Below are 22,549 nucleotides of genomic sequence, written 5' to 3'. Positions count from 1 at the left end.
ACATGGGCTACTGCCACCTCTGTATCAGAAGCAGCAGCGTGGGGCGGCAGGAGGCTCTCCGGGAGTGGGGCCGCTAACATTTCATGTGGTTACATGACTATTAAATTACACAATAGCTAACATGCCTAGCCAGGAGTTAACCCTGGTGGACGGGATCCAGCCCATGGGCTAGTTTTTGCCCACCCCTGCTCCAGGTACGGTCATCCACAGGCAAAAAAAAACCCCTTGCTCATTTATGGTTAACACCTTCCTGAGCAAACCTTGCTAGCATTCGCTATACTAATGTTGCTAGACTGACTAAAGACAGTCATGGAAAAGGTACCTATATGATAGGGTCTGACTCTCCAGACAACCCATACTATGTTAATCCATCTCGAGAGAATAGATTATACTGAACATTACTGAATGTTGGAAAGGAGGTTGGTTTTGTATGCTAACTGAAATAAAACTAGCTTCTTTCAAGTTGTTATAGACAAAACTATTTAGTATGGCTGAAGCTGCTGGTAAAGAAAGTTAAACAAAACACTTCTTGCAATAGTTGTGTGTTTCCCAATAACTCCAGAAGAAGTAGATGGAAACTAAGAGCACTTAAAGACTTTCAATAGGCTCAAAGGAACACAGAGATCAAATTAATATCCAGGGAAAAAGGAACACAGTCACCCTTTATAATAGCTTTTAAACAATGAATTTATACCTCTAACTAACTTACAACCTTCTTCTAATTAACATTCAATCTGTAGTACCACCAAGAGCCAAGCAAGTTTTACTCAGCTAATACTGCAATATATCAGACTGTCATGCACAGGAACTAAAATGCTGAAATGGAGCATGTTTATCATAATGAGTTAGCAAAGCATATGTAAATAAAGAAGAAAGTTTGGTTTTAGATGTCATGCAACTGATCTAATTGCACTGAGCTGTCAACTAGCAGCATCTATATCTGAAGCATCAAGCTAAAATTAGTTCTTAGCCTGCAGCACAGGAATGTGCTCATCCAAGTTTCAAAAGCGGTCACTTTGGCTTTTTCCTGCTTCCAAATACCAATCTCAGATGAAAAGACCCCATTTTTCAAAAGCCAAAGGCTACTTTCTTCCCCATTTGTATTGTAAAATATCTTTATATAAGGCTTGTATCTGAAAGGTTAATGTCATCATCTTTGTTGGAAGAGTGTTAACGAGCTGAATCAGGCCTGTGCAAGCTCCTTGTTAATGAAAGTAAGAGACCACTCCAGTCCTTTTCAATGTGAAGATGTATCTTTAAAATCAAACTAATGCCAGCTGACTGAAAGACATAGGTAGCTGGGCTCCTCTACATAAAGACGTTAACAGGGAAGATCCCCCTCCACAACACACACTTTTATACAGAAGAATGAGTCAAGCAAGTTTAAAATGTTTCCCAAAGAATAAGTTCTTTAACATTCCCAACATATCTTTTGGGAGGTGGGGAAACAGGAAAGAAGTGGTATATTTATTGGAAGGAAAGAACAAAATTGATGGATTTTTGAGGAGAAACGGTGTTGAGAGCGGAGTATTTCAGCTAAAGAATATTGTATAGTTACCACAGATATGAAAAGTTTAAGTGGGTACCACTAGCCTATAATGCAGTAACTGGCTTTTTTAATTAAGGCTTTGGCTCTCCAGAAGATGATGACATTAATCTGGGAAACTTTCCTACTCACCCTCAGCAACTTCATTATTCAAGTCTCAACTTCAACTAAATATTCGTCAGTGCTCAAACTAAACAAAAAGGTAGGATTGTAATAGCAGTGTTCGGAGCAGTACTGTATATACATTTTAAAAAACAGTAATTTATTTTATTAAAGTTTAATTTACTGGTTACTGAACTATGTAAAATGGCATTTGATGTAATTCAGAGATGTCTGGAGACAAAAACCAAATGATCAGACAAATTAAGATCTAAAAATTGTTTCTAAAGTTATGATATATTCAACCAAATATTTAAATTCCCTTCTTGGAAATATAAAAAAAAATTGTATCCCTTGCTGGAGATATAGTTTGGACAAGTATTAATAATTCATTATACTGTAGTCGTGAAAAACTGAAGACTTTACTTGAGATTACTAAACCTCCATTTCAGAGGATTTGTAATTGTACACATGGTCAGCTACTTACAGTGGTAAGCAATTCAACCCCATTGAAGCCAGTGGGTTGACACTTTGGCCCGATGAAATCAGCTGAAGAGTTTGACCTCTGAGATAAACTTAAAATATTTTGAAATATTGAGATAAATGTGGACAAGAAATTCAAAATTGGTTTGTTGAGTCCACAATACAATTTCCATGAGTTTGAAACATTTTTTCAATGGATGACATTGCAGCACAAAAGACTGAAACATTTCATCTTTGTTAAGTAACGCAGTACAGCGAGATCCCAGAAAAATAAGAGAAGAACCTTCTTGTAAGTGTGGGATTTCATTGGGATAGTATTGGGTCTGAACCATCTACATGGTTCATGTCCTAACCAGCTTTTAGCTGTATGTAGTATCTAAATATGTTCACAGATACATATTTAGATATTACATACAGATAAAATCCTCTCTCCCAAATAAACACTGTTTGTGGACATTCAGGCTGTGTTTAGACTGCATCCCTTTTCCGTAAAAGGGATGCAAATTAGACACATCGCAATTGCAAATGAAGCAGGGATTTAAATCCCTCCCCCTTCATTTGCATAAACATGGCTGCCGCTTTTTTCCGGCTCGGAGCTTTGCTGGAAAAAAGTGCCTGTCTTTTAAGAGGAATAAAGTGCCTGTTTCCTTTTTTTAAGAGGAATAAGGGATCTTTCGGAAAAGGCTTTATTTTCTGAAAGATCCGCGTCTAGACTAGCGCTTTTTTCCGGCAAAGCTCCGAGCCGGAAAAAGCGGCAGCCATGTTTATGCAAATGAAGCAGGGGGATTTAAATCCCCGCTTCATTTGCAATTGCGATGTGTCTAATTTGCATCCCTTTTACGGAAAAGGGATGCAGTCTAGACACAGCCTCATAAGCATAGCAAAACTTCTGATTTCTCTTTAAGGAATGAAATAGTACGTTAACTCCAGCATAAATTCTTAACATTAGAACAACTAGAATTACATTAGCTTCTTTTACTCCATTATTGTAGGTCCTTACAAAGCTATCTGCTTTCTTTACTGAGAGAAACTCTTAGGCTACATCTACACTGCAAGGTTTCTGCACAATAGCAGCTGTTTTTGCGCAAAAACCCATGGAGCATCCACACTTCAAATGCGCTTTTGCACAAGGAAATCAAGAGTAAAATAGCAGAACAGAGGGCTTTTTCCACCACGGGTAAACCTCCTTTGTGAGGCATAACTCCCTTTTGTGCAAGAGTCCTTGCACAAAAAGGCAAATGTGGATGGTCCAGAGGGCAAGAAACCCCTATGGGAAAAAACACAGGTGCTCTGATGGCCATTCTGTGAATGGCAATGAGAGTTTTCTTGCGCAAGAGTGTCCATGCAATGTGGATGCTCACTTGTGCAAAAGCACATCACTTTTGCCATGTGCTTTGAGGTGTGGACGTGCTCTTGCACAAGAAGTTTTTGTGCAAAAACTCTTTCACAAAAGGCTTCTTGCGCAAGAAGCATGTAGTGTAGACATAGCTAGTGTGTGTACCCAAAATAAATGATCCAGCACAAATCAGTAACTTTCTAGATAATAATATAGAAATTAGCAAGCAAATGAATACAGCTTCTTCTGACCTCTTTCCTCCACTATGAGTCATGCCTTACCACAGTCTCGCTTATCCTATGAGCATCAATTTTTGTTCCTTCTCATTCTCCTACCTGTAACTCCCTCCCTTCCACAGTTAGGGTTACCAAACAGCAAGTGCAACAAATTGGGCAAGGGGAGGGGATGTATAGGCAGGGGGGAGTAATAGGTGCTTATATAAGAAAAAAAACAAATATTGAGACTGTCGCGTTCTAAAATAGGAACAGCTGGTCACCCTAATTTCAGTGCACTAGACAGCCACCACCTTACTCATTCATCTTTGTAAATTGTTATTTGAATCCCACTAATGCTAGCTCAGATCAAGAATTATACTATCACCCAGCCATTACATTACAAAACAAATGCACACAAACATACAACCATATTTTGATATTTGTGCTGCATTGTGCATCCATTTTTTATACTCTGCTTAAAAGTGTAAGCTCCTTTTGGACAGAAACCTATGCTTTTGGCTTGCCTTGCATAAACGTGAATACTTGCTGTTGCTAAAAATGCAATCCCCGTCTGCTTAAGCAAAGATACAGTATATGGCTTGACTGTGACAGCAGAATTATGAAAAGAATATGTTTTAAGACCTACCTGTGAAAGTCTGGCCCTACTGAATTCAACAGAACACTTCCATTGATTTCAAAATGGCCAGCATTTTGCACCCAGGATCATAGAATCATAGAACTGGAAGAGACCTCAGAAGTTCATCAAGTCCAGCCCCCTGCTCTAGGCAGGACCAATTCCAACTAAATCAACCCGGCCAGGGCTTTGTCAAGCCGAGACTTAAATACCTCTAGGGCTGGAGACTCCACTACTTCCCTAGGTAACCCATTCCAGTGCTCCACCACCCTCCTAGTGAAATAGTTTTTCCTAATATCCAACCTGGACCTCTCCCACCACAACTTGAGACCATTGCTCCTTGTTCTGCCATCTGTCACTACTGAGAACAGCCTCTCCCCATCCTCTTTGGAACCTCCCTTCAGGAAGTTGAAGGCTGCTATCAAATCCCCCCTCACTCTTCGCTTCTGCAGACTAAACATTAGGATCGTACATTTAGATTTATTAAAGTGTAGTAAGAGCTCAGTTGTGCACATGAACTGACATTTTTAAAAGTCTTACTAGAGAATCTGTATCAGAGGCCAAGGGCTTTAATCCTGGGCTTTTGTAATTTAATACACGTCTTCATATGGTAGAGTAGCTCCTAGACCAGTGTTTCTTGGTTTTTTCCCTCAATATCAGGAGCCCTTGCATTTAACCATAATCTAGTCGGGCACTTCCCTCCCATTTACCACATTGTCCCAGATAGAGTGGGTCAAAACTTTGGGATGTTCAGTTTGGGAGATGTTTCTATATTTCCACATTTGCTTTCATTCACATTTGGAATGAAAGCACTTTCCAAGTATTTTTGGCAAACTAGAGATAAAAAATATCATTTTGCAATCACCAAAATATGTGAAATTGATTTTCTTGTCAGTTTCACTCAGCTACTATAAGGCAAGGGATCTTGCCAGACATGGGAGCCTGGCCAGTGGGGATCTCAGGACTGCTCAGCTCCCTGCCTGAGCCAGGGCATCCAGGACTTCCAGGGTCTTGCTGCAGAGCTGGAAGCCTGGAAATCTTAAGACCGTCTTCAAGAGTCTTCTGCTCAGGTGCAATACACATAGCAGGGAAGTATGACTCTATGAAGTGGCTAAGGAACCCATCAGCCCCAAGAGACCCCGGAGCTAAAAGGGATTTTATTCCTAAAACACTGTGTTTTATCTACAATTCTGTTGAATCTGCAATAGAGTCAACAAAACGTTTTGCATAGCTAATTAGCATTTTCAAACTAAACTAAGTTTTACCAGAAAATTTCCACTCTAGAGGTCACACCTGTTTATAACTTCATAGAATCATAGAATAATAGGACTGGAAGGGACCTCGAGAGGTCATCGAGTCCAGCCCCCCGCCCTTAAGGCAGGACCAAGCTCCGTCTACACCATCCCTGCCAGATGTCTATCTAACCTGTTCTTAAATATCTCCAGAGAGGTAAACTTCCAGGTTAGGAATCTTTGTTCAAGGAAACTTAAACAGGTGCCATCTTGATGGATAATGTAAAAGAAATAATAAAATCCACAGCTGCATATACTGATATAGATGGACATTTTTTATTTTCATAAGAGAATATCAATTATCCTCATTGTGCAAAATTCATGTGAAAGCCCACTAAAAATCATCACCAACTATTTGTAATTTCAAGTTTCTGCCCTAAGCCAACAAGACAATAAGTCTGGCACAAGATGTTTATGATGGCTAAAGCTTATTTCTCCCACTTCTTTTGTCTTCAGTGGTACCTGAATTGTGTTAGCTGAAGCATTTCAGGAAAAAAAATTGCTCTCTGGCTTACAACAGTGTGCTGGTGCGAGAGCACCTAATTAGCCGTTGCCCTGTCAGCTCCAATCAAAGGGAATAGATTGGGGCTGATGAAAAAGCCTGATGCTGGCCTGAAGATTGGCAACACCTGCAGCCTGATGAGCCAAAGGCTATCTAGGCAGGAATGAGCCAAAAGTGGGGGCAGACAGTGAGAGGACTGGAGGCCTTGTAACAGAGGACTGATTCTGCCTGTAAGAGGGAAAAGAAAAATGTAAAGAGTGTATATAGTTTGGCACTGGTGATGGGAGAAGCTTGGGTGAATAAAGACAAGGGTGTTGGTACAACTCTGAGGACTCCTGAAGTCTGATTTGAGAGGACAACCAGTACCCAAAAAAGTGAGTGGGTTGGCTGTTCATGCTTCAAAGTATACATGGAAAATTTCAGCTTGATTAAAAAAAAAAAAACTTTAAAAAGAAAGTTAAACATACATGCCATCTACAATAATGTTTGAAGACAAATATTTACCAACAATTTAGCATTATAATATGGCTCTCAATCACAGTTAACTCATGTGATTAACAAAAAATAAATTAATTGTGATGAATCACAGTTCATCACACTGTGAAACAAATACTAATTTAAATTTATTTAAAAGTTTTTTTGATATTTTGAAATAACTGATTTCAATTACAATAAAGTGTATAGAGCTCACTTTATATTTTACTACAAATATTTGCACTGTAAAAATGATAAATAAAACAAATAATATTTTCAATTCACCTCATACAATTACTGTAGTACAGGGGTGAGTAATAATTTTTAATGGGGAGCCATTTCAACATTTTGGCAAGTGGTCAAGGGCTGCATTTGTATGGAGACGGTGTGGGGTCTGAAGCAGGGTATGTCTGCACTGCATTCCTCTTTTGAGAGAAGAATGCAAATGCAGCTGAGCAAAATTGCAAATGAAGTGCGGCCGGGTGCTATTTCGAAATACCCTATTTCGAAAAAAGAAAGGCTGTCTAGGCATGGCTATTTTGAAAGAAACCCCTCCTTTTGAAATTACCCTTAAATGCAAGTTCAAAAGAAAGGTTTTCTTTCAAAATAACTGCATCTAGACAGCATTTCTTTTTTCTAAATAGGGTATTTTGAAATAGCGCTCAGATGCAATTATGCAAATGAAGTGTTGGAAATTCAAATCCGTGCTTCATTTGCAATTTCGCTCAGCTGCATTTGCATTCCTCTCTCAAAAGAGGAATGCAGTGTTGGCATACCCACAGAGGTTGGCTGCAGAAGGGAGTTTGGGATAGGGGACTAGAGTGCAGAAGGAGGTGTAGGGTCTGAGAGGGAGTTTGGGTGAAGGAAGGGGCTGTGATCTGAGGCAGGCGCTTGGGATGCAGGATCCAGGAAGGAGATATGAGTGCAGGAAAGGTTTCTGGCCCTGGGGGAGGGGCTCTAGAAGGGAGTGCAGGGTCTGGGAGGAAGTTGTGACCTGGGAGAAGTAGGGAGAGGTATTACATAGGGTTTGAGTGGTGGCTTGGAGCAGGAGTGTGTGGTGACCTGGGGTAGCTGGTTGTGGGGAGGAAGAAGATGCCAGAGGTAGGCTCTGGCTAGGAGACACTTACCTAGGTGATTCCCAGCCAGCAGCCATAAAGGAATCCACAGCAGGCTCTCTGCCTGTCTTCTGCAGTCCCAGGATGATTGGCTGGCAGCTCATCATGTGTCTGCTCCGGGCATTGGAGGAGGGGGGGAAAGAGAGGGCTTCATTCACACATTGCCCCTACCCCCAGCAAAATTTCTCAGTTCCAATTGACCAGAAACTGGCCAATGAAAGCTGAAAGTTTTGCTGGGGGGGCAGACAGTGCTTAAAGTCTTCTCCACCTTCGCCAGTGCCCAGAGCAGAGAGCAGCCAGCTGTTAAAAATGTGAGCAGCTCTGTGTCTAAGGATTCCTTGCTCACTCCTGCTATAGTGCAATCTCTTTACCATGAAAACACAACTTACAAATGTAGAATTTTTTGTTACATAACTGCACTCAAAAACAAAATAATATAAAACTTTAGTGCCTACAAGTCCACTCAGTCCTACTTCTTGTTCAGCCAATCATTCAGACAGACAAACAGATTTGGTTACAATTTGCAGGAGATTATGCTGTATTTAAGAACCTTTCTCTGCAAATCTGACAAAACACAAAGGTACCAGTGGGGGATTTCTAAAGATAGCTACAGCACTCAATACAAAGTTTAAGAATCTGAAGTATCTTCCTAAATCTGAGAGGGATGAAGTGTAGACCATGCTTCGGAAGGCTTAAAAGAGCAATACGCCAGGCAGAAACTACAGAGCTAAACCTCCAAAAAAGAAAATCAACATTTTGCTGATGGCATCTGACTCAAATCATGCAAGTGAACATACATCAGACTGCACAGATTTAGATCGTTATCTAGCAGAACCGGTCATCAGCATGGAAGCCTGTCCTCTGGAATGATGAGTGAAGCATGAAGGGATATATGAATCTTTAGCGCATCTGGCACAAATATTTTGCAATGCCAGCTAAAACAGTGCCATGTGAATGACTGTTCTCTCTTTCAGAAGAAACTGTAAACAGGAAGAAGCAGCGTTATCTCCCAAAAAAATAAACAAACTTGTTTGAGTGATTATCTAAATGAGTGCAGGTTTATTTCTCTACATAATTCTACATTTGTAAGTTCAACTTCAATGATAAAAGATTACAAATACTTAGGAGAATTGAAAAATACTATTTCTTTTTTTTTTTTTTAAACAGTGTAAATATTTGTAATAAAAAATAAATATAAAGTAGGCACTGTATACTTTGTATTCTGTTATAAGTGAAATCTATATATATAAAAAATTAGAAAACATAAAAAATGTATGAATATATTGTTTTCTATCATTAACAGTGCAATAGTGATTAAATTTTAAATCGCTTGACTAATCTAATTATACATCTCAAGAGTGAAAGAAAAAACCGAGGTGTTAATAGTGATGACTTATGTAACATAAGAATTGCCACTTTGGGTCAGACCAATGGTCCATCTAACCCAGTATCCTGTCTTCTAACAGTGGCCAATGTGGAGATAATCCACAAATTGATTTTAGACCCTAGCCAAATGACTGGTTATCAGAGTAATGCTCCCCTGGATGCAGAATTGTCAGAACCAGCTTTCCTCTTCACACAGTACACTCAAGCGTGCTCCTCTTTGTCTACTCATATAATGCACTGTGGCATAATTATTCATAAGTATGCGAACCACTGAGCTCCCGTGCAATTTTGGAAAGTGTGACAGGCACTGTAGGTGACATGAAGCTCAGAATGCTGATATGCAACAATGCTTCCTAGTCTGACTTCAGATCTTGAACTTTCAGCAACTCCAAGTGTACGCCTTAGCCCATTAGGTAGGCATTGGTGAGTGTTGGTGATAACAGTCCTGGTTGCTGGGTACTGAGTGTAAGGAACGCCCAGGAGTACACTGATTGAACTGTCCACCACAAGGAGTCCAGAATTAGTGGAAGGCTGTGTACAAAGGGTGCACAATTTGATAACTAATTAGATTAGATGGCGAAGAGGCAACCCGGCCAATTGGATCACCTGCAGGAATGCTTCCATGTGACCCAGCGGCCAGACAAAGGTGGTAAATGGTGTGAAAACAGTTATTTGGCAAAAGCATCCTTCAACTCATACAATCTATTAGGAGCCCAGTGAACTCAATTCCCTGAGTCAGCTGGAAGTCAACGCTGGTCCTGTTTAGGATGAAACTAAGAAAATCTCAAATGATAGTACGATATGTACTCAGGGGCGGCCCATGCCTATAGGCAAACTCGGCAGCCGCTTAGGGCACCAAGTTAAATGGGGCGCCAAATTCCCTGCCACTTCCCCTTCCTGTAAAGCCTGGTGTCGGCCCCAGAGGAGGAGTGCGATGGCTTCCCTGCGCCGCAGGAGAGGTGAGTTGGCCCCGGAGGAGGAGTGCAAGGAGTTGGCCCCAGGGGAGGCGGAGCATGAGGGTTATAGGGGTTCCCTGCGCCGTGGGAGGGAGGGGTCAGCCCTGGGGGAGGCATTCGCCAGCTTCCCCTGCACTGCGGAGGGGAGGGGGTCAGCCCCAGGAGAGGCGCGTGCGGGGGTTCCCTGAGCCACGGGGGTGGGGGTGGGGAGAGGTGCGCACTGGCTTCCCTCTTGGGGGGAAGAATCCTGGGAGGAGGTGGGTGCAAGGGACTCTCTCCCCCACTGGCACCCTGTTCCCTCTCCCCACTCCCCTGTCCCCAGCCATAGATCTCCATCCCCAGCCCTCCTGTCCCCAGCCTTCCTGTCCCCAGCCACAGAACTCTATCCCCATCCCCCTCTCCCCAGCAATATGGTGGTAATGGCAATTAAAGCAGGATAGTGTAATAGACTATTTTGGATTTGTAATAATAAAAATTATAATTAATATTTGTAATGCATTATTTGAAATCGTACTGAAATATCGTCTAGCTGGCGTGTACAAATCTATTCTGAAAAATTCCTGTCTCTATTTTAATCTGATTTCAGAAACATTGGTTGGACGGACGGACAAACTGAATAATTATACCAGTTTAAATGGAAAATGTTTCCCAGGTTACCAAAAACCTCAGCCTATATCTGCCCTTCAGTTGGGGGGCAGTGGGGATGCCGATTGCATGATTCATCTAGGGCGCCAGTTGCTGGCAGCTAGTGTAGGGCCTCCCCTGTATGTACTTCAGAAAGAACTTTTTCCCTGGACTTGCTCCTAATGTAGACCTGCCTTAATTTATCATTCAGAGAAGAGCACTCCAGTGCCAGTCCCTTTGGCTCTAAAACTTTTTGAAATGAAAAACACTTTTTATGCAATTATTAAAATAATTCTACATTTTTCATTTCTAGCCGTTGTTTTCCTAAAAAGAAACTATGGGGAGCCAAATGTAAATTATCCTGGGGAACTGAACTGAAAGAAAAAAAAAGTGATATTAATGGAAGATGCTCTAGAAAACGTTTTGAATAAGCTTGGAATCTTATGCCTCAAACATAATTCAGAAAAAGAAACTATCAGAAGCTATGACATGCCCTTGATTGTTAGGGTAGCAAACATAATTTATTAAGAATGGTTTATCAGATGTCTTTTCTATTAAAAAAGCAAAGCCACTGCAGCAGAAAATTCTGTTAGAGGATATATGCTTATATTGCAATAAAAGACCCAGAGCTGGCCCAGGTCAGCTAGCTCAGACTGTAGGGCTAAAACACTGCAGTGTACACACTCAGGTCAGGGCTGAAGGGTGGGGGTTTGGCCCAGAGCAGGAGCTCCAGCTGGAGCCCAGACATCTACACTCTCGCCTTGTAGCTCCACAGCTCAAGCCCCATGATTCCAAGTTAGCGGACCCAGGCCACCCACCCCTGTGCCACAGGTTTTTTTTTATCACAGTGGAGATGTACCTGGAGTTGAATATCAACACAATTTCAAAATGGTAAAGGATTCTTTTAACATATGCCAGTAATTTTTTTTTGTTATCTTGGTTCCAAAACAGTTCTCACTTTATTCCTAAATGTTTTAAAGAATCATTAATGTACTTTGTTTAAAAAAAAATGTTTTTACTAATGTATTAAAAAGAAAGAGCTGCTTGGTTTATTGTTACTCTGTCCTAATCTCATATATGAATAAATGGTATCTGTAGTTTATGCTGTTTACGTAAAGCAGAAATTATGTAAATGCAGCTATTTTAGGCTTAAAAGGGGTTGGATAAAAAGAAATATCTGTTCAAATGTGGTACTTCCTTTTAACCCAGCACAGCTAGAACTGCATAGATAAATAGTTCATGTAGCAGTTAAATCTCATTTCATTCATAGGCAATCCTTAATTCACAGAACAGCAATCTACACATAAAATACTATCACCAACTAGCATCTTAGTGTTTCTACAATATTAACATGCATAATAATCTTTAAAAGAATGTATAGCTCTGATACCTTCTTTTGTCTGTTTTCAGCAGCAGCCAATTGAGCTGCCATTCTCTCTTGCATTTTTCTGCAGTGAGACATGACAGCTTCTAAAATGGAGAGGGGGTTGGTACACATGGACTTCTTTTCTTTACCACCAGCACCTGCCTCATAGTCTCTTTGCAGAGCCAGAAATGGGTCACTAAGATTAAACCTCCCATATCGTTCCTGGATAAAAACCTCCTTCCGGCGTGCCTAAAATATAAACAGAGAGATGAACAAAAACAATAATTAATGGATTTTTCAAAGTACATCCATGCACACATCAGCTGTAAATCTAAAGGATAATAAATATTTAGAGTTGTAAAAAATATTTGACCCGAGCGCACTTATTAATAATTTATATCTAAATAGAAGTGGTAGACATATTACACAGATTTTATTTTTTATTTTGATTTGATTTTATTAAAGCAGTGCATAATGTAAGCAAGCAAAGATTTCTTCATTTGCGTATAGAAATTTTAATTCTTTGGAATGGTGTCAAGAATACCATAGAAGGAAGAATCTGTAAAGTTGCTGTTATGCAGACAAGAAAAAAAAAGAACTATATTTTGATATTGTAGAATCATTTTTTTAAAATTCAGTTTACTAAAAATAATGACACTCAAAGTATACAGCAAAGATGTCTACACGGTATGTCTACATAGCAAAGAAAAACTTGCAGCTGGCCCTTGTCAAGTTCAGTCCAGCTTGTGGGGCTTGTTCTGCAGGGCTATTTCATCACTATGTAGACTTCCAGGCTTGAGCTGAAGGGTCCCAGAGCTCTGGTTCCAGTCCAAGCCTGAGTCTGCACAGCAACGAAACAGCTGCATAGCCTGAGCCACATGAGCCTGAGACAGCTTGCATGGGCCAGTCATGGGTTTTTCTTCACTGTGTAGACACAGCACTTTTCATGGCTTTTTAAGGTATTTCAGGAAACTGCTGTAACACCAAAATGTTTATTTTTTAAAACGACGTGCTTGACAGATTGTCACTTAAGAGGACATATAGTATGACCAGTTACAACAAAAATGAGGAAAGCTGAAGAGTATCCATACACGTCATTCAAATTTCTCAAATTCCCACTTCACAAAATCTGGTATTAGGACACAATGGAAGTATCACATGATCAGCAAATCACTTAGTTTTATTATTTAAATGTGTGATCATATCCATAAAATGCAGTATGGTATTTTATTGATGGAAAAGAAAATTGCAGAAAGTTATATAAAAAATTCACATTCCCTATCACTTCAGTCTGGTTAGAACAAAAAGTGATTTTTTTACTCATTAACCCAAGTAGTTAAGCGTGCAACATGCAAATCAACAATTTATGCCCATTTCAGGAGAGGTATTTTTGGTGTATTCATACATTTTGTGAATAGGTCTACAGATCAATGCTGACTTGTAATTCTCTGATCTAAAAATATTATTTTGCAAAATTCTCAGTGTTGTATCCTAGTCAGAAGCAGGCAATATTGGTTGTTTGTAGCGTTGCAAGAGTGTTGTGGAAGGTTTTTTTTGTTTATTTGGGGGGTTTAATAAATAGGAGTAGCACTAACGATAAAAGGAACTAGCCAACCTACCCAAATGGGATTATCTGCCTTCCAGACATCCAACTGCTCTCTCTTGAACATTCCAATCCTGTTCAGATTTTGCAGAAAGAAAAAAAAAACCCTAATGCAATCACTCACAAATGGTGACTGAAAAACCATGGATTTAAAAAACAAACAATAAACTAGAATTCGTAATTGTCTTCAGGAAGAAAATCCCCTCCAAACTCCAAGGGGAGAAAGATGAATATGAAAAATCCAGCAATAGGATATTTTTAAATATGCAGAATTACAAGTAAAAAACAATCTCTTCTCTAGAGAGGCAAGAACTACAGGGGAAAAAAAGGCCATCAAATATACATTTTTTGAAATGCAAATGGGAAGAATGCCTCCTGCCACACATCAGCTCTAACCACTCAATGGCCTGTAGGACAGATTCTAAAACTGCCATAAAATTACTCAAAAATTTAGCCTACGCAAAAAAAAGAAATTCATATGATAGTAAGATATGTACTCTTACCCTGGGAGCATAAACACAGAATCAAGGGATAAGGCAGGAAAACTCCCTAGAGACTGGAACCCAAGCAATAGTATTTAGTAATGCATGGTCTACACTACAAAGGAAGGTCAAAGTAAGATAAGCAACTCCAGCTACATAAATTGCATAGCTGGAATTAATGCATCTTAAATCCCTGTCCACACAATGGGAGCTGGAAGGCAGCAGGCACTCCTGTCTGCTTCCCTTGCTCCTCATGAGGAGTAGGAGTACCGGTGCCAACAGGGGCATCCTCTCAGTTTAAATTAGTGAGCCTTCAATAGACCTGCTAAATTGAACCTCAGAAGATGGACTGCAGCAGCATCGATCTTCCGCATAGTGTACACATAGCCCATATGTCTAAACTATCAGATATGCCTCTGTATGCAAGTGAATAATCCTGAGGCAAGCTGAACAACAGTGGCTGACTTACTTTAGACTGAATGAGACCCAACGTGGCCCCTCCAATTTCAAGCTAGCCAAGTTATGGCTGAATAAAATACAGTAAGAACAGCCATTCACAAATAGAGATCTCAAACAAAATCCAACTTCTGGTTGGGCTGCCTAAAAGCCAATATTTACATCTAATAACCCTTACCAGCAACTTTCCCCCATTTAATTTGTGAAGTGAGGATTGGATAGGATTAGAAATGTGGATATGTGAAAGATGGCATGGTAACAGGCAAAGGTAGGAGCCCATCTCCATCTGAAGAAGAGATTTTGAAAGACTTTGCAGCCCCACCTTATCCTGTATATCCTGGTATATTCAGAAGTAGGCACTCAAAAGCATAATCCCAATATGATCCACTCACTGCTAGCAGGACAGTGAACTTAAATGAAAGAAAACCTTATACTTGTCTGTATAATTTAGCTCAGGAAAAACTTTCACTATTTTACGCAGACCCAAAGAAGACGTCAGACAGAGGGGAATTTATAACTGGAGACTGAAAAGCATCAAGCCTCATATGCATCTGATGAAAAATTGTAAAGAAACTAGTCTGAGTGTAGTCCCTGAAAGTGCAAAATATCTATCAAATGGGCCTAGGAGAAATTAAGGTAAATTTTGAGTTATAAAAAGATAAAATAGTACATATGGGAGGACAAAGGGAGGTCAGTTTGTACTATATTATAAGCCTTTTCTGTTTGATACCCTTTCTTGCCATTGGAGACCTCTGATAATTTAGAAAAATCAGACCATCATCACAGAGAGAGGAGGCCTACAGCGCTCTATTCTTCATAAGCCACATTGTCAGGAAGACGTTCCTTGATTGGAATGGTAAAAGATAACCTGGTTCTGAATGATTATCCAAGATCAGGTTTTTAGGCTGATAAAAAAATAAGAACTCTCGGCCAATTAATAAGAACCCATTCTAATATGGATCCTATTGAATTCTCGTATTTTTAATCACTTGAAGATTTGCCCTTGCTACCAGAAGTATTGGTAGACAGACATATGAACCTTTTCACAGAGAACAGAGAAGTTGTGCCTTGCAAATATGATTTCCTTTGGGATAACAAAAGATGACTGGAAATAGAGGCTTGGTCTGCATGATACCATGATTTCCCTCTGCGTTAGCACATAGCAAATAAGGACGTCAAGAACCTGTTGGCTTAATCACATACAGTATTTGAAACAGGATCATCCTTCAGGATACCTGGCGTCTAAGTTGTTCAGTATTGTTGGTTTCTAGCATGAAGAGATGTAGACCTGTATGTAAAAACCAAATCCTCTGAATAAAAACGCCCCTCATTCTCATAAAGGAGTGTTTTGGACCACTGCACAAACACACTCAGTATCAGATCTGCTATTACTAAGTAGAAACCCTCACTCCTTAGACTAGCTGCTTCACTCATCAAAGCATCAATTTAATCTGTTCCACTAATATATCTGGGGTCCAATAAAAAGGTCATTGGCACAGAGGTTGCCATGGATATCAGCATCAAGTTTAAGAGCTCCATGTACAAATACAAATGGGTCTTGACCAGAGCTCAACATAGGAATTCCATTGGTGCTCCCAATAAGGAGTTTTGGATATAGCAGCAGACGGCTGGAGCTGCATGCAAGGTCTCCAGCAGCCCTTTCTGCCAGCAGCAGGTAGTGTGTCACTCAGCAGATATTTGACATGGAGGCTTCAAATGTACCTATAAGATGGCATACTATGCCATAAGACGCATGCTGCTTGTTGGCCTACTCCTGGAATCAGGCCAGTAGGCCATAAAAAACTGGAAAAACAAGTAATTCAAAGCATTGAGAGAAGAGCGCCAAAATCCTCATGCAAATGCACTGAAGGACTGGAGACAGAAATCCTGAAGAGCACAGAGTGTTCCATGTTTCCCAGTCTAGAGAGCTAAGACCAAGGAGAGGCCTGCACAGAGTGCATCCACAGATTTTTTTAAAATATACAATACTGTGTAGGTTTCTTGAGATCATCTGCCAGATTCAACTGAAAAAGCAGATAATTTCTTGGAAGCTGATCTATTTCCCCACATTTAGAAAAAGTTAATGTGTGTTAGAGAGAAAGAACATTAAATACAATTTGTCATTTTATAGACTGCAGTGAGAGAGACTCAACTGTTCATTTTTTGGCCAATATTTAAAAGCTAATAATTGGCTTTTTTTCCTTATAATCAGAATGGAAGATAACTTAAATCAGCACACTTTATCTTAACTATTATTCCCAGAAATCATTAATGAGTTCTTTTACTGCAGAACTGTTTTATTTTTCATTACAAACATAGCCTTTGCTGGCTTCTAAACAAGTCCAGCTTTATGACTCACAGACACCTGGTGTTTCTAAATCCTGCAACCGTAATCACTTCTGGAGCATGCTCTCCCCTACATACTTTAAAATTTACCGTACAGACAGCACACTATTTATAACTACACATAGTTATATTTAGCATTACACAGTTGGATTTTTTTGCAGTTTAAGCGGCATTTAACATTTAACTAGTGTGATAAAACATTATCATGTTAGAATATAGCATGTAAAGTAGACCAGTCACACACAAAATTTATACTTGTCCCACTGGGAGTATCAGACCTATACACAGACTCTCCACTGCACCAACATCTATGTATTATAATTTATCTAATACGTTCTTGAGTTGCCAAGTATGGTCTTCAAAATAAAGCTCCAAATTCTAAAAAAGAAAGCTTAGATGGAAGTTTTGCACTGAAGGCAACCATGGAATTTTACCAAATGCTGGCTAGACATGGTTTATTTGATGAGATGATCAGCTTCCAACCATTACACTATTGACATAAGCTTCAGGGGGTAGCCAAGATAGTTTGTATAGGATAAACTTAAAAAACAAAAACTGGTCTGGTAGCACTTTATAGACTAACAAAACATGTAGATGGAATTATGAGCTTTCGTGGGCACAGCCCACTTCTTCAGATGACTGGAGTTTTTTGACAGACTATCTATGGAAAATAAGTTGACGGCACAACCTCAGCATAATTCCTCAGATCTATTATAGTAATTCAGCCAAAATGCTGAATTTCTGGGCTACCTAAATAAACAAATATGCTCAATGTTCACAAATACTACTCCATTCACAACTTTTTAAAGGTTCTGAGAAGCTAGTGGGAAAAGTACAAAGAGAATCTGTAGATGAGTTATATATTAGATCTGCTTCTCATATCCACAGAAGCATAAACCGTGAAAGCTTTGCTATCTCTTGCTCCCTTCTCTGTACTGTGAGCCTCAAGTCATAAAATCTGATATTGCCAATGTCAATAAGTCCACTTTTATGCCATTTAACTTTTGCAGTATGTACAGTCCTAACTTCACTTACTCACTTTCTTGAAGCATTATTTAATGGTTGCACTAGTACAAAGTTATAGATCTTATACATTTAATTTTAAAATGTTTGCAAATAGCAAATTTTAATGTGTGATTATTGCTGTACAATTAAACTGCAGTTAAAGTCACTGTATAGTGCAAAACCTGAAATTATCCATTTTTCCAGATTATTTATGAATATGTTAAACAGTATTGGTCTCAGTACAGACCCCTGAGAGAGACCACTATTTACCTTTTTCCATTCTGAATACAGTACTTGTAATTTATTCCTATTTCTTGTTTCCCATTTTTTAACCAGTTACTGATACATGAGAGAGCTTCCCTATTATTACAGGATGACTTACTTTTCAAGACTCAAATTAAATACATTAACGTTTTTCATATTTGTTTTAGAAATCTAGCACAGTTGTGTATTTTGATGTAATTTGCATTCTCCTAACAAAACATTTAATTTATTCATTTCTCTTTTATATGTTGCAGGTGAAAGTGAAAATGAAGACAAAAATCAATGTAATAATTTTTCCACTAAAAGGCCTCAAAACCAAGCAACAGGAACAACATGCTAATAATGTATCAACATGTCAACTGAAGTTTCAAGTGTTGTATCTATATGCAACCAGCCTGACAAATACAGGTACCTACTGAAGAAATAGTGCCTCCAAAACTTGGCAGTTCCCAATCTTTGTTGGTAACAGTTACGAAAGATGGCTACTCGTGAATCACAAAGAAGGAAAGCTTCTCGATGCTATAAGTAGTAAATGTGGACGAGCTTGGTTTGCCAAAACCAATGCTGATAAATTAGGTGAAAAAGCTGCAAAACACCAAGGCTGTGTCTAGACTGCATCCCTTTTCCGTAAAAGGGATGCAAATTAGACCTATCGCAATTGCAAATGAAGCAGGGATTTAACCGCCCCCCCGCTTCATTAGCATAAAAATGGCTGCCGCTTTTTTCCAGCTTGGAGCTTTGCCGGAAAAAAGTGCCAGTCTAGACGTGGATCTTTCGGAAAATAAAGGAATAAGGGATCTTTTGGAAAAGGCTTTATTTTCCGAAAGATCCGCGTCTAGACTGGCACTTTTTTCCGGCAAAGCTCCAAGCCAGAAAAAAGCGGCAGCCATTTTTATGCTAATGAAGCGGGGGGGGGGATTTAAATCCCTGCTTCATTTGCAATTGCGATAGGTCTAATTTGCATCCCTTTTACGGAAAAGGGATGCAGTCTAGACAGAGCCCAAGCCTCTGGACTGTAACAACATTTAGAAAGCTTTAATCTCTCCTACATACACTGGAGGAGCTAACTACTCCAACTAGTGCGACTATGACGTGCAGACTCTTCAAAAGACGTTTTAAAAGTCATATATTTAGCGTCTTCATTCTAATTCTTTTTTCACCCAGAGTCCAAAACGACTGAATATTTTAGAAAAAATAGAAGATACACTGGGATTGAAGTTCAAATTAGTGCCACCTGGGAAAACTCACTGGCTTTCTCATGAACAATACTATGCTGCTGTCTTAAAATTGCTGCACAACTACTAGCTTTGGAAAGTATCTACCAAGCATGGCTGGCTCTGGGTTTTTTGCCGCTCCAAGCAAAACAAATTTTGGCCCCTTCTCCCCCCCCCCCTTTTTGTTGGCTTTTACACATGTTTGCACTTTGCAATGTTTTGTTTTGTTTTTTGACTGTTCAAAATTTTAAAAAAATTAAAACAGAAAACTTGTAGTTGGTGAAATAAAAATTTCTTACTAGTCATTTAATTTTAACAAAATCACAATTACAAACAATTTGGGTCCAACGATACACTGTAATGAAAAAAGGTAGCACCAGCCCCAGTTGCAGTGGGCGGCTGCAGAATGCCAGGGGCTGCTGTGGCCTGGGCTGTGAAGGAGGGCAGACCCCCCCCCCCCACTGCAGCCTGCCTGGCCTCACAGGAATCAATGGGCGAACTCCTGGGTTTTGGGGAAGCCAAGGCACCTGGGGCGGGGGGACCTTTTGGCCTGGCTGGGAAAAGGGGCCCACCTCCTTCCCCCCGGCAGCATTTCTCAGGCTGCAGGCCCACGAGCCCAGTTCCCAGCCCCAGGCAGCCAGAGACTATTTGGTAGGAAACCTTTTCAGAACCAGCCGAAGCAGCGCAGCCATTGTCCTGAGGTCTGGCCCAGGCCGGGAGGGGGTGGGTCTCAGGCTCTGGCCAGCCACCTGGGCACTAGGTGAAGCAAAAGGCACAAGAATCTCTCCTTCCCCCCCCCCCCCCCCCCGACCACCCTCCGCTGCTGAGTACAGCAAGGCCAGCCCCAGCCAAGGGGAGCAGAAGCTGCCTGGGGAAGCAGGACTCCAGAGAGGGAGCCGCACAAGGAGCGGGGAAACCCAGCCCTGGACTCCCAGCAAAGGGAGGACCCATTCCTCATCATCTCTTGGGCCCATCCCCGCCAGACAGTGCAGAATCCAGCCCCCCTGGAAGCCCTGCTGCGGGAGCAGGAAACCAGGGGATCCACCGCTTCCCTGCCCTGCCAGTCTCACTAGGCATCCAGGCTGGGGTGCACTCGGGGTCCAAGAGCCGGGCTGGTGGGGAAGGGGCCACCGGGGAGCCGTGCATGGACCTGGCGCTGCCGCTCTCCGCTTCCCCCCCAGGACCTTCCTAGCCCCGGGCCCCTGGCCCGCATGCAGACGAGGCAGGAGAAATGCCCAGCGCCAGGCGGCCGCGGACGAGGCAGGCGACAACCAGAAACAAGTGGAGCTTGTCCTTGGCGCCCGGGCAGCGGCCCCGCTCCAGCCCCATGAGGAACTATCCACGGGCCCCACTCCGCCCCCTGCTGCCAGACCCACATCCCCGGCCCAGCCGTGGGAAACCAGGAGAGGAGGAAATCAGCTGCTGTCCCTTTAACATGTACTGGCACAGAGCAGAGGTCAGGCCAAAGTAGGCAGCGAAGCTGGGTAGCAGCAGGAGGCAGAGGGCAGCCAGCAGGCTCCAGGCACGCATGGTGCCAGCACTGCGCAGCAGGTAGTGGCGTCTCCCACGGCCCTATAAAATCAGCGGGGCAGGGTGGGGCATTGCCAGGGGTTGCTGCTTACCTGGAAATGCTACCCCTGGAAATGTGCTGCCTAAAGAACGTGCTTGATTTGCTGGTGCCTAAAGCAATCACTGCTACCAAGATGGGATGGACCTAAGTAGTGAGGCTAGTGGATTACTTTTGCTACTACATTCAGAGAAGACTACTGCCATTATCTCTCGTAAGTCTACTGTGAAAATCACTTGGGTCAATAGTTAAACAATGCTAACCAGGTAGCTGCCACAACAGTAGTAGATCTTTGTGCAGCAACAGAAGAAAAATTCAGATCAGAGAGAAATCCACAGAAAAAAAGTACTAGAAGAAACAAACACTTCAGTCCAGAAATTGACTAATGAAGGCATTTATAATGAATCCTTAAGTGAGGAGGAAAAGAAGTGTGTGTTAAGACAGCTGAAAAAGCACACAGACTTGATTTTTACAAATATACAACAACTTCTGGATTCTACTCAACCTCTATGTAGATTTTACAGACCTTGGTCATAAAAATATCAACAATTGAGTGGAGAGAGACACTACCAGCAAATCAAATTGTAGACAGAGGGGTATAGATCATACTATGAATGAATGATTTGACTCCAACTTATTTTTTTATCATCACTAATGGCTCAACCTGATCTTTGTGCTTTGTTTCCTAGGATGAAAGAAGTAAGAATTAATCTTGCTACTCAATCACAACAGCTACAGTGGAGCATTCTTTTTAGTTACTGAATAGAATTTTGTGTTCTGAAAAGTTGCATTCTGCCTGATCATGTTGGAGGAATGAAAGTACCCGACACAAGAGAAACCACCAATGATGAACACACTGCATTCAAGAAGTTCATTAACACCAAGAAGGCTGTAGATGCAATGCTTCATAGAAGGTTTGAGTAGCCAACTTTTAATGTGTGATGATTTTAAAACAGGTGTTAAATTAATAAAATGCTCAGTTTTTTACAATGATGTCGTATAGTCTACTTTCACACTCACCATCTCACCCCCTCATTGGCCTTGACTCTTCCCCACAAAGTCAAATATCTCCTGTTATGGATGGGAGGAGTGCTGTCCTTTTCTAAACATTGCAGCATTCAGAAACTAAGGGGTTAAACCCAGATAAGGAAATGTTGGCAGGGAGGCAGGAGAACCAATGGGAAGAAAGTGTTGAGATTTGAATTGAAAAGGAATCTGCCTGCTGCTTTTCTTTGCAGGAGTTTTAAACTAGGATCTGTGGAGAAAAGATTAATTGAATCACAGGGATACCCATGCCAGAAAAGGGATGGCCATATCTAGAAATGGACTGGACCTTGGAAGAGCAGATATGTGAGTAGATAGGGAATGTTTTAAGTTACAAAATAACCTGATTGTGTCTTTGTTTTGTTGATGTGTTAAACTCCTCTGCGCTGAGTCCATGTGCTGCCTTATAAACTGTAACTAAAGCTGAATCCTAAGGAAGCAATTCTGTGTTTTATTGTGTTTTTAATCAGTTGCTTTTTAACACCTAGCAACCAACTATATATTTTTGTTTTGTTAATAAAAGTCACCTTTTTTAGGGCT

At 40.9% G+C, this 22,549-nt stretch overlaps 1 protein-coding gene across 1 annotated transcript in view; it reads right to left on the bottom strand.

Moving 5' to 3' along the window:
• The window catches only part of CTTNBP2 (cortactin binding protein 2), a 192,955-nt gene that overhangs the window by 107,455 nt on the left and 62,951 nt on the right, over positions 1–22,549 (bottom strand). The window contains 1 exon segment of the mRNA XM_006122544.4: positions 12,053–12,277. Coding sequence (XP_006122606.3) covers positions 12,053–12,277 — 225 coding nt within the window.

This window comes from Pelodiscus sinensis, chromosome 1 (genome assembly GCF_049634645.1).
Source record: "Pelodiscus sinensis isolate JC-2024 chromosome 1, ASM4963464v1, whole genome shotgun sequence".
NCBI classification, from domain to species: domain Eukaryota; kingdom Metazoa; phylum Chordata; order Testudines; family Trionychidae; genus Pelodiscus; species Pelodiscus sinensis.
Note: the sequence above shows the minus strand (reverse complement) of the source record. Positions and strands in the feature narration are given on the sequence as shown.